This window comes from Dasypus novemcinctus, chromosome 21 (assembly GCF_030445035.2).
Source record: "Dasypus novemcinctus isolate mDasNov1 chromosome 21, mDasNov1.1.hap2, whole genome shotgun sequence".
Taxonomy (NCBI): domain Eukaryota; kingdom Metazoa; phylum Chordata; class Mammalia; order Cingulata; family Dasypodidae; genus Dasypus; species Dasypus novemcinctus.
In genome coordinates this window covers 85339456-85355686 of record NC_080693.1, presented here as the reverse complement: position 1 = coordinate 85355686, position 16231 = coordinate 85339456, and the positions used below count along the sequence as shown (strand labels likewise).

General features: G+C 69.1%; 1 protein-coding gene across 1 annotated transcript in view; it reads right to left on the bottom strand.

The window, feature by feature from the left end:
* The window catches only part of BAHCC1 (BAH domain and coiled-coil containing 1), a 48632-nt gene extending 35827 nt beyond the window's left edge, over positions 1-12805 (bottom strand). The window contains exon 1 of the mRNA XM_058284874.2: positions 12628-12805. Coding sequence (XP_058140857.1) covers positions 12628-12805 — 178 coding nt within the window. The remainder of the gene's footprint in view (positions 1-12627) is intronic.
* Positions 12806-16231: the final 3426 nt, after the last annotated feature.

Genomic DNA, 16231 nt, shown 5'->3' with positions numbered 1-16231 from the left:
GGTAAATTTAGCCCTCGGGCTGGGGCGGCGGGCGCGGCGGCCAACGCTCCCCACGGGCCGCTCCGGGGGCCTCTGGGCCCGCTGAGTCAGAGCCGCCGCGCCAGGGAGGGGCCGGTGGCCACGGCTAGGGCCCCCGCCTTCGGTCCTTCACGCCTCGCCCGGGCAGCGGCCCTGCCGGCTGCCAGGACACCCCCGGGGGGCAGGGGGCCGTGGGAAGGGGCCCACGGTGGTCAGCTCGGAGGAGCGCCCCGGGCTGCGGTGCGCCCCTGCCACCACCTTGAAAGACGCCAGCTGCGACGCGGGCAGATGCCCGGGTTTGGGCACGCGGTGGGCTAGGTCCCAGGTGAGGCGCTCGGCTGGCGGCCCCCGACCCGCCCTCTGCGCCCCTCGATCCCGCTGCCCCAGCCCGGCCGTGGGGCAGGGTGGAGGAGGGGCGGCCGGCCGGCAGGAACCCAGACTGCCAGACCCACCCGCCACGGCTGGACCCCCCGGAGCTGGGCGCCGGGCAGGCCTTGGGGGTCGGGGTCCTGGACGCAGGAGTGTGACAGCACCCTCCTCTCGGCCACCCCGGGCCTCGCCATCTCGCCGGTCGCCCCACCCCGCTGGCCCTGAGGGCCATTTCCTGGGCAGGGGGACGAGATCACCTGCTGGGCTCACCACCTGCTCCCCAGCCGGAGGCGCAGGGCTCCCTGCAGGGGCTGGGTGGGGCTGCCGGTTGCGGGCACCCTGTGCAGCACCCCGTCTGCCCACGTTAGACCACAGTGCCCTCTGAACGACTCCCCACCCAACCCCTCCCCAGCCTCCTATTGTCCAGTCTGCACTCAGCACCCAGAGCCCTGCACCCAGCACCCAGAGCCCTGCACCCAGCACCGAGAGCCCAGCACCCAGCACCCAGAGCCCTGCACCCAGCACCCAGAGCCCTGCACCCAGCCCTCAGCTTGGAGAGAGATCTGCTGTGTCGGCAAGCCCGCGCAGAGCCATGGGAGGGCAGGGTGGGCAGGGACAGGCTGGACGGCCGAGCCCGTGAGGGCCGCGCCCCCGGGTGCTGCGCCGCTGCTCGCCGCTCCACGGCTGCTTTGGGCTGGGGGGGGGGGCTTGGGTCTGAGAGGACGGAAGGGAGGGTCCCTGGGGCGAGGTGGCTCAGGCTGCAGGTGTCCTGGGGCGAGGGCAGGGGGCAGCCTGGACCCTCCCTGGAGCCCCGTCCACACGCGACCCTCCGCTGGCCCTCGCCTCCTGCAGGGGCGACCTGGGCACCCAGCCCCGGGACGGCGGGGGTGGGGGGAGGAAAACTGACACGTGGAGGGGTGGACGGGCTCGGGCTCTCCTGGGTGGGGGTCCTGGCAGAGCGGGTGGCCTGACTCCGACGCAGTGTCCCCACTGAGGCCTGGTCAGCAGTGTGCCCGGGACCCCCCAGGGAGCTCACCCCTACACGTCACCCCACCTTCCCAGGGCTCGCAGGGTCAGGCGGGCGCCCATCGGCGCCCTCCCTCCCCCTCAGGCTCCACAATGGCTGCGGGCGGGTGGGGGATTTCACAGGGGCCCTCCTTCTTCCTAAGGCACCCCTGCTTTTGCAGACCCCCACCCCTCCCACCGCAGAGGTAAACCCCCTTCGCCGTCTAAAGACGCTCGACGAGCGTGAGGAGAAGGCAGCCCCGTCCTCCGGCGTAGACTCAGAACCCGCGCGTGAGGCGGCGGGGGGCGCGCCTCTGAGACAGGGCGGCCCGGGGCCCGCCTTCAGGTCGGGGGAGCCCAGGGCACAGGGTGCGGCGGCGCCCCAAACGGGCCAGGAGCCAGGCCGGCAGGGCTCCCGGTGGGGACAGCACAGAGGAATTCCTCACAGCCCCGGGACAGGCCAGGGCCGGCCCAGGGTGCGCCCTCGGCACCCCGACCCCTGCCAGAGGGGGAGGCGGGGGGCTCCACGCAGGGGGCCAGCTCCGGACACTGAGCCCAGGGGCCACGCGGCTAGCGAGCAAGTGCCCCCGGCTCCTCTACCCTCCTCTGCAAGGGACTGCGCGGCAGGCGGTCAGCCTGGGCCCTGGGCAACTGCAGACAGGACGGAAGGGGGGCCCAAGGTCAATGCTGGCCGGGCGGCCCACGGCTTGAGCCGGGGCCAGCAGTCCTCGGAGGACCTAGAGGCCACAGTGGGCCCCCAAGGGTAGCATGGACCAGCCAGCGCCCCAAGCCGAGACAGGGCCTGGGCGGGTAGACGGTGAGTGTGGGCCCGGGTGGCCCCATGACCCCGGCCACAGGCCGAGGCCTGAGCTCCATCCAGCGATGGAGACTCTAACCCAACCCATCATCAGACCGACGGTCACTGAACCACTTCAGCAGCCCCTCGTCCCTGCCCGGACCTTGCACGGCACTCCAAGACGGCCTGTGGGCCACGGTGGCCGCCCTCATGGCCTCGGGGCTCTTTTGGGCCAACGTGCTCTGCCTGTTGGGGACGGGAGCCATGGACAGCAAGTCCAGACTGGGGGTAGGGCCCCGGGAGGAAACTAGACATTTGGAGGGGGCGGCCCCGGACGGCTCGTGGAAGGAAGCCGGGGCGGGGAGTGGGACAAACCCACGGGGGTCTCCTCCCGGCTGGCACTCAGGTCAGGGAGGGCGCAGGCCGCAGAGGACGCCAAGCGCGGGCAGCGCAGGGGGCGGCCGCAGCCACGGCAGGGGCGCCCTGGACCGGGAGGGCAGCCTCGAGGAGGACCCTCCGCGCTCTGGCCCTCCCTTTGAGTGGACCGGACCTCGACGGCCTGTTCCGAGAGGGGGAGAGCCAAGGGGACAGCCGTCACTTCCGAGATCAGGGTACAGCAAGACCCTGGCTCTCCCGCTCTGAGGGAAGCTGGCCACCACGTGAGCTGCCCGAGGAGAAGCCTACGTGGCCAAGAACTGACGCCTCCAGCCAGCAAGGACGGGGGGCCGTGCAGGGGCTGGGAGGGATCCCCCGGCCCCTTGATTGCAGCCTCCTGAGCGACTCTGACCTGAGGACCCCAATTGCCGGCCCATGGAAACTGAGACGACAGAGGTTTGTTGTTTAAAGCCACGAGGTTTGAGGATAACTTGTTACACAGCAGTAGCTAACTAATGCGTGGAGAAAAGAGGGGACTTTGCAGCATTTCTTTGGAAACCAGACCAATGCTCTGGTGGTTCAGGGAAGACTGAGGGGAGGCAGTAACTCAGGGAGCGGGTCAGCGGTCACAGATGAACTTGTCACCCCTGACTTCCACCGGCCAGGCCACTGGTGTCGGCCAGTGCCACAGGCCCCCGGGAGGCTGTGCCTGTCTGCAGAGGGGGCTGCCCCTCGGCCCTGGCCAGCGGAAGTCAGGTCTGCTTTTGCAGAAGAGTCGCAAGTTCAGATGCACGTGTGGACCCCCACCCTCTAGGACGACGGGGTAGGTTGCTGCTGCTCCGACGTCCACTCCAGGGCACCCCCACTTCTGTGCCAAAGCCCAGACGGCTGCCTCCGGAGCGGGGGGCCCCAGCTGCCGGGCGGCTCGGGTGGGGGCTGATGACGCGGGGAGGGGTACGAGGAGAAGCTGCACCGGGCGGGAGGGGCACAGGGGGCGCCGGCCAGCTCTGTCCCCAGGCCTCAGGGGCGGCCCCGGTCCCCTCCTCTGGGAGGACACCCCCCAATCCGTCCTGGACCCTCCCCCAGCCTGGCCCCAAGAGCCCACAAGCCGCAGCGCACGGTGCCCCGGCCCGGCCCGCAGCCTGCGAACCCCCGCGGCGTGGACATCAAACGCGCCCCAACGCGCCTTGCTCCCCTCCAAGCCGGGGCCCGGGCCATGGTAGCCCAGGCTGCCCCTCCCCTTCCGGCTCGCTTCAGGGGCCGTGTAGCCACCTCCCGAGGGCCCTTCCGCCGTAATGACGTGGGTTTCTGCTAAGGATGTACAAACCCCCTGCGTGCACGGGGGTGGGCGTGGCCTCGCGTGAGGACTTTCCGCTTCCTTCGATTTTATCCGTATTCACCCTCAGTGGAGCTTTTTAACAGTTACCCTAAAGGAGCACTGCAATTTAATTTAAACGTAATTTTTGTATTAATTTAAAATAAATTAAAAGTTTATTTTTAGGATACCCACGGGGAGACAAGTCTCCAAGAGAGGACAGGCTTCCCACACCGCCCACGAGGCGACCCGCCGGCCACGGGGTCTGCTGGCCAAGTGGCCGGTCACCCAGGAACGGGCCCCCTGCCTTCCCCCACGCGGGGCAAGGGGGCCGCCCACGCAGCTCTGATGGCCCATGGCCTGCGAAGCCCCTGGTAGGCACCCCCAACCCCAGCCAGCCTCGTCCACTCGCGAGTCCTCTTGGCGTCCCCCCCGGCTCCCCTGGAGGGGGCCCCGAGGTCTGAGCACAAACATTCCCCGAGGGCCCGCGATGATGAGCCTGAGGCTGGGGCAGCGGGAAGGGCTGGGAGGTTCAAAAGGATCTGGCCAAGGGAAATGGACGTGGCTCAGCTGATGGGGCGTCCACCTACCACACGGGAGGTCCGCGGTTCAAGCCCCGGGCCTCCTGACCCGTGTGGAGCTGGCCCACGCGCAGTGCTGATGCGCGCAAGGAGTGCCCTGCCACGCAGGGGTGTCCCCCGCATAGGGGAGCCCCACGTGCAAGGAGTGCGCCCCGTAAGGAGAGCCGCCCAGTGTGAACAAAGTGCAGCCTGCCCAGGAGTAGGGCTGCACACACGGAGAGCTGACACAACCAAAAGAGACACAGATTCCGGGCACCACTGACAAAAATGATCGCCTCTCCCACATTCTGAAAGGACCCAGGATCAGCTCCCGGAGCTGCCTAATGAGAATACAGGGAAGCAGACTTGGCCCAATGGTTAGGGCGTCCGTCTACCATATGGGAGGTCCGCGGTTCAAACCCCGGGCCTCCTTGACCCGTGTGGAGCTGGCCCACGTGCAGTGCTGATGCGCGCAAGGAGTGCCCTACCACGCAGGAGTGTCCCCCGCGTAGGGGAGCCCCACGCGCAAGGAGTGCACCCCGTAAGGAGAGCCGCCCAGCGCGAAAGAAAGTGCAGGCTGCCCAGGAATGGCGCTGCACACACGGAGAGCTGACACAGCAAGATGACGCAACAAAAAGAAACACAGATTCCCAGTGCCACTGATAAGGACAGAAGTGGCCACAGAAGAACAAGCAGCGAATGGACACAGAGAGCAGACAACTGGGTGGGGGCGGGGGGAAAGAAATAAGTAAAAAATAAATCTTTAAAAAAAAACAAAAACCTGGCTGAGAGGTGTGGGCTGGGAGCAGGGGGCCGCGGGCAGTGGGCGGCGGCGCTGGGCTGCCCAGTGCGGGATGGGCGAGGGCTTGAGGCTGTGGGGTAGGGAGGGCAGCGGCGGGAAGGCCGGCAGGGACACGTGCCCCCGAGGTGCCGCCAGCCCGCAGTGCCTGCCGCCCACCAACACGTCCTTGCAGGCTCGGGGCTGCGCAGACAACAGATGCGGATGGGGGGTGGGGCAGGGCGGGGGCCGGCGCCCACGACCCTCCTCTCTGCCCGGGGGGGGGGGCAGGACGGAAGTGAGGGAGGTCCACGGCCTCGAAGATCCCCCACCTCCGGGGGGAGCAGTGAGGAAGAGCCCCCCAGCCGGTCCCCCCGCCGCCCTCCTCCCCGGGGTCTCCCCACCCCCTCCTCCACTGAGCCCAGGCCTGGCCACTGGGCGCTGCTGGGGACAGGTTTGGAGGGGTCAGCTCATGGGCAGACCGGTGTGCAGGGCACTCTCACCTCTGCAGCCCAGGCGCAGAGGCACATGCAGGGCACACGCGTGCAGAGTACGTGTGCAGAACACACAACACACAGGGAATGCACGGGCAGGGCACGTGTGCAGAATGCACACACGGAATGCACAGGCACACAACACATGCAGAAGGATAGCCGTGCAGAACACACGCGTGGCGTACCCGTGCCTGGGCCCCCACCGCTCCTCTCCGAGCACCCCTGCGTGTCACCGGAAGCCCCGTCTCCCCATGGGACAGCCCTGGGACGCAGGGACTCTCCCACAGAGGATGCAGAGGTTTCTGAACCGGGAGAAGGTGCTGTCCCGGCCCGGGCAGGGTCACGTGGCCCCACAGGACAGAGGGACGTGCCGGGGGTGCCTGGGGTCACGGGAAGCCGGGGTTCTCCACATGGGCCCCACGGCTGAGCTACTCGGGAGGGCAAAAGGAGCCACCATGACTGTCCAGCAGGGTGGGCCTGGGCCCTGGCCTCTTTGGTAGGTGCCCAGGGCACCGGCCTGGCAGGGGGAGGCCGCAGGGAGCAGGACAGCGTCTGCGCAGCCGAGGGGGCGCGCAGGTGGCTGAAGGGCCGGGAACCTTCCGGAATGAAGAGGGCGAGGGGCTGGCGCAGGGGGCTGCCGGGCCCCAGGGAGGGCCAGCGGGGGGGCCATCTGCAGGGTCTGGGGTTGGAGGGCAGGTGGGGTGGGGGGAGGCAGGAGGGCCCCGGAAGAGGAGGCCACACGTGGGTTTCCCCGGGGGCTCAGTGGGGAGCGGAGCTGCTGGGGACGGGTGGGGGGCGGGGGGAGGGGGGGAGGCGGTCCTGGGCACCCTGGGTGCCAGGGAGGGCAGCTCCAGCGGGCGGTCACGGACAGCCCAGCTCCCTGGAGGCCGGGCGTGAGGCCGCGTGGACGGACGGGCTGTAGGCCCACAGGAGCCCCCAAGCTGCAATGCGAGAGGCCGCCAGCGCCTCTGCCCGCAAAGGGAACACGGCGCGGCTAGCGGCAAGTCCAGGAAGGCCCTGCCTGGCAACAGCCTCCCCGCAAGCCGCCCGGGTCCCCCCAGGCTCTGCCTCCTCGCCCGCCATCCCCATGTGCCCTCCCTGGGTCGGCTCCCCCTCCCGGGGACCTGCCGCTCCTGTGCCTGCCCTTCCGAGGTCCCTGCGGCCCCCTGCGCAGGCCCCGCCACCCCCAGGACAGAGGGTCATCCAGCGGAGACCTGGCTTTCCCCACGAGGACGACGGCTGGGAACTTTGGTTTCCACTTCAGGGTTCTCTCCCCTCTAGTGGGGTGTCCCAAGAAGGGGCTGCCCACGGGTGATCCCAGCCTGCAGCCCAGGGGCCACGCCCATCAGCGCCCCCTCCCATCTCGCAGGGCCACCCACTCCCCCCAGCTCTGGCCCTCCATCCTGTGACCAGAGTGCCTGCTATGTACCCAGGGGGCCCGGGGGGGATGAGACACATCTGAGACCTGGCTCAGGGGGCCACCGGGATCTCGGCATCTTTGTCTTTCCTTCCTGGTTCCAGATGCCCAGTAGGTCCGTCCTCAGTAAATACCCAGGAGCCGGGGCTTAAAGAGACTGGAATCTTTGTTGGGGTGCCCTGGGAGGAGGGGAGTGGGCGCAGCGAAGCCACCCCGCCCACACTTCCTGGCCCATCGGATCCGGAATCTAATCTGCCCGACAGCTGCAGGGACGGGCCGTGGATGCCAGCCCGCGCTCCCAGCTGGGGCGCAGGACGCGTCCCTGCCGTGCCAGGGGCCCGCCGCAAGGCCTGCGGCAGCTCTCGCAGGCCGCCGGGCAGCCCCTGCCCCACCCACCGCCCGAGCCCCCCAACCTCTCCCGAGCCCGGCCCCTCCTGCAGACCCCCAGGAACCGGCTCCTCGTATATTACCAGCACCGGGGGGGGCCCCCTGACAAATAGGCCTGCGTGATCTAAGCGTATATTATCCCATAAAAATGTCAGCGGGCAGCGCGTCAGGGCCTGCGGTGCTCGGCCCCCCCGCAGACGCAGGAGCCCGGCTGAGGACCCTGCCCGGGACCCCGCTCCTGGGCGGCGAGGCCAGCTCTGGGGGGAGCAGTGAGGCCCCAGAGGGGCCCCAGAAAGCCCAGGGGGCGGTCCCCCGACAGCGGGACAGGCCGAGGGCCGGCGCGCGTTTTCCGCAGCCTGGGAGCTCTGCCTCGAGGGGACCTGGGAGGGCCTGTTGGGGGGGCACCCTCGGGAGGCCACCTGCTCCAGGCTGCGTCCCCGGGGGGCAGAGGTGGGGACCAGGGCTTCCCCCAACGAGGCCGGCGGGCGCCTCTGGCCTGGGGGGGCGGCTTTACGCCGGAGGGGGCCGGAGGACGAGGCGGGCAGCTGCGGCTGTTCGCGGCGCCAGGGGGGCAGCGGGGGGCCGGGAAGGGCTGGCGTGGCGAATCCCGGGGCAGGAATCCATCCCGACGTCACCCAGGCCGGGGACGCTGGCCGGGGTGGCCGGGCTCTGCTGAGGAGGCCACAATGAAGGGGGCCCGCGCCACGGGCCGAGGTCGGGTGGCCTCCCGAGGACCCCCCAGGGGGCCCTGCCAGTGACCCACACGGGGTCCCGAGGGGCGGAGGGGCCACCCCCGCTTGCGGGGCCTGACTTCAGGTATTTACGGTAGGGGAAGAGGCCGGCCGAGCCCCCCGGTGGCCACCTGGCTCAACTCCTGACCCACACTTGGGAATTCCCAGCTCCGGGAAGGTGGACGGCCCCGGCCAGGGGCACTCTGGGAAGTGTAGTCCTCTGGCAGGCACGAGGGCCTGCTGGGATTTCCGGGGGCCTTGGTTAAGGAAAACCAGAGGAGGAGGAGAGAGCAAGCCGGGAAGCTGACCCCTGGCCCGGGGTGGAAGTTTAAAGCTCTTGGGAAATGGCTGAATGAAGACCACCACCACCCTCCGCCGCTGCCAGAAAAGCCACCCGCCAACCCCATTTCCCAGCCTCAGACCACATCCCCGATGGCTCCCTGGCAGGCCTGGCACTCTTATTTTGGTAGGGAGACCTGGGGACTACCCAGAGAAGGGGGACCCCGACCAAAGTGCCCAAGTCAAAACAAGTGCTCGAAGCCCACCCCCCACTCCTGTCCTCCTCTGGCCCCTGCCCCCTGATACCGAGAAAGGGGGTGCCCGGCAAGAGCCGGGGGCCTCCCGGCGTGCCGGCGGTGCATCCCGTGGGCGGCTGGTACATTATTTATGCTCACAGCCTGCTCTGATGACATATGTAAGTTGACAGCGAACATCCTATCAACTTGCTGGAGTGTATCTTGATTGCTAAAACACACTCTTAAAGGTGTACGATCATTTATCAAATTAAAAGAGCCGTTTGGCGCCCATTCCCTTCCCGCTTTCCCAGGGATCCCCCCACCCTCGGCAGCCGGGCACCCCAGGCTCCGAGCCCTCTCCTCACCCCGCCCCAGGCCAGGGCCAGCCCGCTCATCGCCACGAAGTGACAAACTGCCAGGAGCTCCACCAATTAAATTTAAACTCATGCAAAGCTCAGTGGCTAGTAAATTGTTATTTTTATTAGCTTGAACCAAGTTCCCGTAAGAGAGAAAGTCAACTTGCTCCCATGAATGGCTCTTGTATAATTTATTTAACTCCGCGCTCTTTGCCAAAGACGGGAATATTTTTAGCTCGTTCTGTTGTTGGATTTGGCTTTTTTATGTGTGTTTCTGGGAGATATTTTTAGCCTCGGCCGTGTTATTCCAGCAGGCTCCTCTGCGATCTGCCCTGCCCGAGCGGGCTGGGTTGAACCCCGTCTCGCGGCGAGAAGGAGACTTCTAAGAATAACCGGGGAGCGTTTCGGGGTGCGGTGTTTTCCAGGGCAGCGGCTGTCTGCTCAGTGCCCTGGCCGCACGTGACCTGGAGCCTCCGGGAGGAAACGCGGAGTCCCCCGAGAGGCTGGCCCAGCGCGGTGGCAGCGCCCTGCGCCCCACGCTCCCAGGGCGGGCAGGCCGGTCCCCCGTCCCCACAAGCCGGGGCCCTGTCCCCCGGAGCAGGACAGGGAAGAGTCTCGGGAAAGTAACTCTTTTCACACCTCCTTAACGTTCGTAACTGTTGCAGAAACACTCCATCGCGTCATGGAGCTAATGAGGTATTTACGAAAATGTATTTTTTTCCCTTGGCAAAAAATATCACGTGACCAGGGAGGGGAAAGCTTTTATGGGGTCTTTTCACACCGAGAAATTATCTCTTTTCTCACTGTAGTTTTCAAGAAGGGCAATGGGAAGCCCTTCCGGCAGGAAGGAAGTTTCCAGTTCTCCCAGCCGGGCCTGGGCTCCCCGTTTCCTCCAAACAGCCCCAAGCCCAGCCCGGGGGGCCGGGGCCATTTACACCCCACAGAGCGGCGAGGGGGCGGGGAGGGGCCGCCGAGGGCGCTCCCCCCGAGGCCCAGGCCCGGCAGGCGGGGCGGCACCGAGGCGCGGGGGCTGCGGGCGGCGCGGGCAGGGCTGGGGCCGGCTCCCCGCGGGTTCTCCTGCCCCTGGCCCGACGTGCCGCCTCGTCCGTCGCCTCCCGCCCGCCTGCAGCCGAGGCGCCTCGCGGAGGAGGCTCGCCAGGCCCCGCCGCACCTTCCCGGGCAAGGCGCGGCCCCCGCCCGGCCCCCCGCCCCGGCCCGCCGGGCAGCGCGGCACTTTCGTTTTGAGAAAAGCGCTGGGAGACGCTCCCGTCCTTCTGCCCGGGGCCCCGGGGCTGACGGCGAGAAAGCACTGGGGGTGGGGCAGGCACCCGGAGAGACGGCGCCCCGCAGCCCCGGCCGGGGGCCTCCCCGCCCCCGTGAATGCGGGGAGAACCCCGGAGCGACCTCCCCGTTGTAGGGCAGTGGGGGGGCCTGCAGGACCCGGTGGGCCCATCCACGGAAACGGGAAGGAAGCTGCTGCCGCGTGGAGACCCGCGCCCGCACGCACGGGGGCTTTCTCTCCCTCGGCTGCACTTTGTCCCTCCTAGGCGACCTCACACAGGAGAAGGCCGAGGCCCAGGCGTCTGGGGGTGCGGCTCCCCCAGAGGAAAAACCCGGGCGCTGGGTCTGTAAAAGCCCCCCCATGCCGCAGGCTTCCCAACAACCCCGAGGGGCGCTCGGCTGCAGGCGCGGGCTTGCGGGATGCCCGCCGGCCGGGCCAGCTTCAAGCGGAAACAGGCCGAACCCCTGAGAGCACAGTGGCTCCTCGGGCGTGTGCCTCCCCCCAGCAGGAGCACGTGGCCCTCCGGCGCCCACTGAGGGCACCCCACGGGGCGCCCATGCCCTCTAGGGCACCCCGTCAATGGGGGAGGCCAGGAGGGTCTGGGGTCAAGACGCAGCAAGGGGCCCAGCCCGGTGCAATTTCTCCCAGTCCTCCGTGGCCTGCACCGGAGAACCACGTGGCCAAACGGGAAGAAACTAGACAAAGGTCCGAGGACCCAGGCCACACTCCCACCTGCCTCGGCTTTGCCTCTGTCTGGAAAGAAGGGCAAAAAGGGGCCACGGTGGCCGGCCAGGCCCTGGCCGGGCGGAGGGTCCCCCAAAGTGCCCTGAGCTGGGCGGAATGGGGCCTGGCCGTGCCAGGCCAGGCACGGGGGCTGCTACCTGCCGGCTGGAGGGCGCGGCCCGGTTTCGGGGGTGGGGGGGATGCAGATGCTCCCTCCCACCCGGGCAGGCTCAGCCTCCTGGCCTAGGACCAGGGGAGGGGACTGGCAGGCAAGCCCCCCGCCCATGGCCGAGCGGGGCAGCATCTCCAAGACAGGGCGGGAAGAGAGACGCTTAGTAAGTGCAGGGACAGCAGGGAGACTAGAAAATCACCAGCTGCTCAGCCAAGCACTTTTGCTCTTTCTCTTTCAGGTTATAAATCTCCAGGCGGAGAGAGAAAGGAAGAGGAAGAAAGGAGGAAGAGCAGGGGAGAGAAAAAATAAAAAAGCGTGGTCCTGCAGAAGGCTGAAGGGCAGGAAGCGCTGGGGCAGGGGCGGCCAGGACAGGGTCCCAGGGCCCCTCCATCCCGGCTGGCCCCAGCTGCTCTCCGAATCCCCTTGTGTTGCAAATGCAAGCGCTCACTAGTAATTAAGCAACGCGGGTGTGTGTGTCTGTTGTGCAGGAAATGCACACTCTCCTTTTCTGACGGCCGGCCCTCCTGACATCCCCCGGCCGGCCCCCAACTGCCCTCCTTTTTAATCCACACACTAATTGCAATCCCATTAAGGCAGATATAATTTTATTAGTATTCACAGTTCATCAAGCTAGCAATAATAACCGTTACCGCCAAATTTAGAAAAAACAAAAAACAAAATGCAAACCTTTCCGATGTGGAAAAGCAAACGCTACACAAAAGCACGGGGAACCGCAGGAGCAGCCCCAGGCGTCACCCCTAACCCAGCGCCGCGCCCCGGCTCTAAACGAGTCTCCCGCCCCCCCACCCGGGACGGTTCTCGAGACGCGGGTCAGTTCGCTGCGCCCGGGATTCTCCGGCGACGGGAGCGGGGAGGACGTGGGCGCGGCGGGCGGCGCGCGCGCGGGCTCTGTCCTCTTGGAGCAAATTCCCCCGCGCACTCGCCTGCACCGAATCCCGAGCGCGGCCCCGGCGCCACCCCCGCGCCGCCGCCCAAGCCCGGGCCTGGCTGCGCGACCCGCGGGTCGCGGGCTCCGAACACGCTGCGCTCCGGTCCCGCTTCGCCCGGCCCTCGCGGGAGCCCCGAGGCGAAAGTAAACGCCTCCCCTGCAAAGCCGTCCTCCGCCGGGCGCCCGCGGGCTTCAGAGAAACGGGTCCCGCTGCGCCGCGCGCCGCCCGCGCGGCCACCCCGGCCCGCCGCCCCCTGCACGCTCGCCCCCTCCCCACGGCAGCGCGGGGTCCCCACGGAAAGCCCCGCGTCTCCGGGACGTGCGGGCGGGCAGGAGGGGTCTGCGGGACCCCTGGCGGCCGAGGTGGGGGCGGGGGCGGACTGACCTGTGTGCGAAGCCATGGGCAGCGGCGACGGGAAGTACTTCCCGGGCTGGAAGTGCGCGCCTGGCTGCGCGGAGGGCCCGGCCGGGGCGAGGCGCGCGGCGGCGGCGGCGCTGCGGTGGCCCAGGCTCCCGCGCTCGGGCAGCAGATGCGGCGGCGGCGCGAAGTCGCGGCCATCCATGCCGGGCCCCGGCCCCGGGCCGCCGCCGCCTCCCGGGAGCAGCGCGGCCGGGGCCCGGGGGCGGCTCGGCGCGGGCCGCGGGCGGCCGGAGGCGGCGGCGTCGGCGGTCCCCAGCGGTGGCGGCGGCGCGGCCGGTCAGCAGGCCGGCGGGCTGGGCTCCTGGGCGGGCGGCCGCGTGCCGCACCGGCGGCCGCAGTGCGGGTCCATGGTCTGCGGAGGCAAGCAGAGGAGACCGGGTGACCGGGAGCTCGGCTGGCCTGGGGGACTCCTGCTCCGCCCGCCGCGAACGCCCCGCGCGCCTCCTCGGCACACACGCGCGCCCGGGTCCCCGGCGCACACGCACCCACCCGGCCGCGCCCGGCCCCGGGAGCCGGGCTGAGCCGCCGCGCCGCCTTCCCTTTGCGGGCTCCTGCGGCGAGGGCGCCGCGACGAAGAGGCTGCAGGCGCGGCTGGTGATAAAAACCCAAATCTGCGAAGCCATCACGCACACGCACACTCGCGCGCGCACACACACTTACACGCACACCCCCGCCCCTCCCCCGCTGCCCGAAGGTGTCTCGGAGGAAAAGCCCTGGGCGCCCGCTCGCCGTTTTCCTCGGGCCCCTCTCGCGAGGTCCGGCTTTTACTGCAGGCCGCTTAAGCGAATAACCATGCTAATTAAGCGAGTAATTTTATTGATTGTAACTTAAGAAGCTCTTTTTCAAACCCTTCCTTTTTCCTCCTCCCTCCCCCTGCGCCTTTCCCTCTCTTCCTCTGATCCCGCCGACCTGCCGCCCCCCCCCCGCCCCCGCCCCCGCAGGACCGGGACCCACCGCCCCCACCCCCAGCTCAGCGCCGGAACCCGCGCAGTGGCGGCATCACCTGGACCGCCACGCCGCAGTGCCCGGGCCACCGGCCCCGAGCCGGGCGCAACCGGCGAGCTGGAGCAGGCCCCCTCCCCCCCAGCGCATTGGCTGGGGAGCTCCCACAGCGGCGTGGGGGCCGTGGGTGGCGCTCGGAGAGTCACAGACTGTCGCCGCTCCACGCCCCAGATCGGCCTGCAGGCTCTCCCGCCGACTCGCCGAGCCCAGGCCGGTCTCCGACCGCCGCGGCGGCAGCCCGGGAACGCAGGGTCTACATCGGGCTCGGCAGATCCCCTGCCGCCCTGGCCCACCTCCGGCCCCGCTGGGGCGCATGAGAATGAGCCACCTCCCTTCGCCTCTCCAGGGCCACCCCATGCTGCGTGGCCACCGGGGCAAAATCCGAGGCGCAGGGCGGCCAGCGGCCGAGGCCAACGGGCCAGCATGGGCCCACCGCCCCGGGCACTCCTGCTGGCCTGCCTTTTTGCATATTTCTCCCCCTTTCCTAAATCTGCATTGTTTTAATGTTCAATAATACCTCCGACAAAAGAGAGCGACAGGCTCTATGTAAATCGTGAATTTTCCAAGAAAACCTTTTTTACAAAGCCGTTCCACCGTGACAACAAAGCGATGAAGTCGGTTTCCATTCCCTGAAAACCACTTTAAATTGCTACATTTACTGCTCCGGGTCCAACAACATCTTAATTGCAGATTATTTTGTGTCTGATTTAATCTATAGCTGAAAACATAATGTAGGAAGTGAATACATATTTGCTCAGCTGATAAGCTTTTTTAATATTTATTCGAAGGGCTTTTGCATTGAAAATAAATGGGAACTACACGAAGAGTCGTCTTTGTTTCTCGACTTCCTTCAGCAGGGTTTGGGGCTCGCTGGGGCTGGAAATCTCTCTACCCGGGTCTAACAAACAACTCGGCTGGAGGCAGCTCCGGCCTGCAGGGCGAGCGCCAGCGCCGGGGCTGAGTGGCGCGCACTGTGGGCCGTCCGGGCTGGGCAGCAGGGGCAGCGTGGAGGCCTGCAAGCCGCAGCCCCGGCCGGGGCCGGGCGAACCCGGGGGGCGCCGGGCCGGACAAAGGGGAGGCGGGAAGGGGCGGGAGGCTCTGAGCCTGCGGCTTCAAGGGAGGGGCCGGGGCGCGCGGGGTCTCGCGGGGTCTCGCCGGGTGCCCGGAGGCCTCCCGGGAACGGTGCGTGCCGCGCTTTTGTCTTGGGGGTTTCAAACTGAAAAGAAATTTCCGAGGTGCCGGAAGAGCGCGCGCGCCGCTCGCTCTTCTCGGGACGCGGGCTCGGCTCCAGCGCGGCCTCTGGAACGGAGGAGGCGCAGGCCCGGGCGTGCCCTCCTCTCCCGCGCGCTCGGCCGCTCTCGCACGCGGGCCGGATCCGGCCGCGGGGAGCCGGCGCCGCTCGCCCGGCTGGCTTCGGCTCGCCTTTGTGTTCCTTCCTCCCCGGGAGAGGCCGCGCCCCGCCTCCCTGCCGCAGCGCTGGGCTCCCGGCGCCTGCGGAAGCTGAGCGGGCGCGGGGCGAGGAGAGGCCGCGCGGCCGCCGCTGCCCAGGCCGGAGCTCCGCAGCCCGGAGCCGCGGCGCCTGCCACCCCCGAGGGCCGGGTCGCCGCCACCCCCGCCCCCCTCTCCAGAGAGGCGGAGGACAGAGCGGCGAGGCCGAGGCCCGCGTCGGGCTGGTACGCGGGGCAGGCGGGCGGAGGGGGCTGCGCGGGGCCGGGGGCTGCAGGCCCGAGGCGCCCTCGGGACGCCGGGCTCCTCCCCAGGTGGCGGGCGCGGCCCCCACCCGCCGCCCCTCCTCCCACGGCCCGCGCGCCCGGGGACCGCGGCCGCTCCGGGATGGCTTTGTTCCCGACTTGGGCACCCACGCGGCGCCCCCGCTCCGGCCGCCCGCGGGGATCGCCCCCCACCCACCCACCCGCCCGGCGCCGTCTCCGGGCGGTGCCGCCGCGGGGCCCGCGGGCCGAGCCGGGCCGACGTGCGCGCCGTGGCGCGGGCTGCTCCGGAGCCGCAGAACCCGCTCCCTGCGAAACGGCCGCGCCCGGCCCCGGGAGAGGAGGCCAGAGCCGGGGCCCGCCGGAGCCCGCGTGCCTGGGCGCACTCGCCCGCAGGGCCGACACGCGGCTGGCGCCCGAGCCCCGCGCGCCCGGTGGGGAGTGCGGGAACGTCCCGCTGCGCCGGCCTCGGCGTCCCCTCCTCCACTCCTAGCACCCCCCCACCCCCCCATTTTTTCCTGAACTGCTCCGAGATGAATTCAGCTCTGGGAAGCGAAATCCGAAATCCCACCTGAGCCTCCCCGCACAGGCCAGCCCTTCGCCCCGCGCCCAGGCCGGAGCCCGTGAAGCCCTCCCGGTCGCGGCCGCCGCCAGCCGCCGGTTCCCGGGGCCGCGGGGCCGCCGGGCGGGGCCGACCCGGGACTCCTCGGGGGAGGGCAGCGGTCGCGGGGGTCCTTCGAGGGTCCAGAGCTGGGAGCACGCGGGCGGCAGCCCCGACCTCGCAGGGTCCGCCGCCCAAGTCCGCAGGCGTCCGCGCGCTCGCGCCGGCCCCGGCCCGGCGGTCCCCGGCCTGCCGC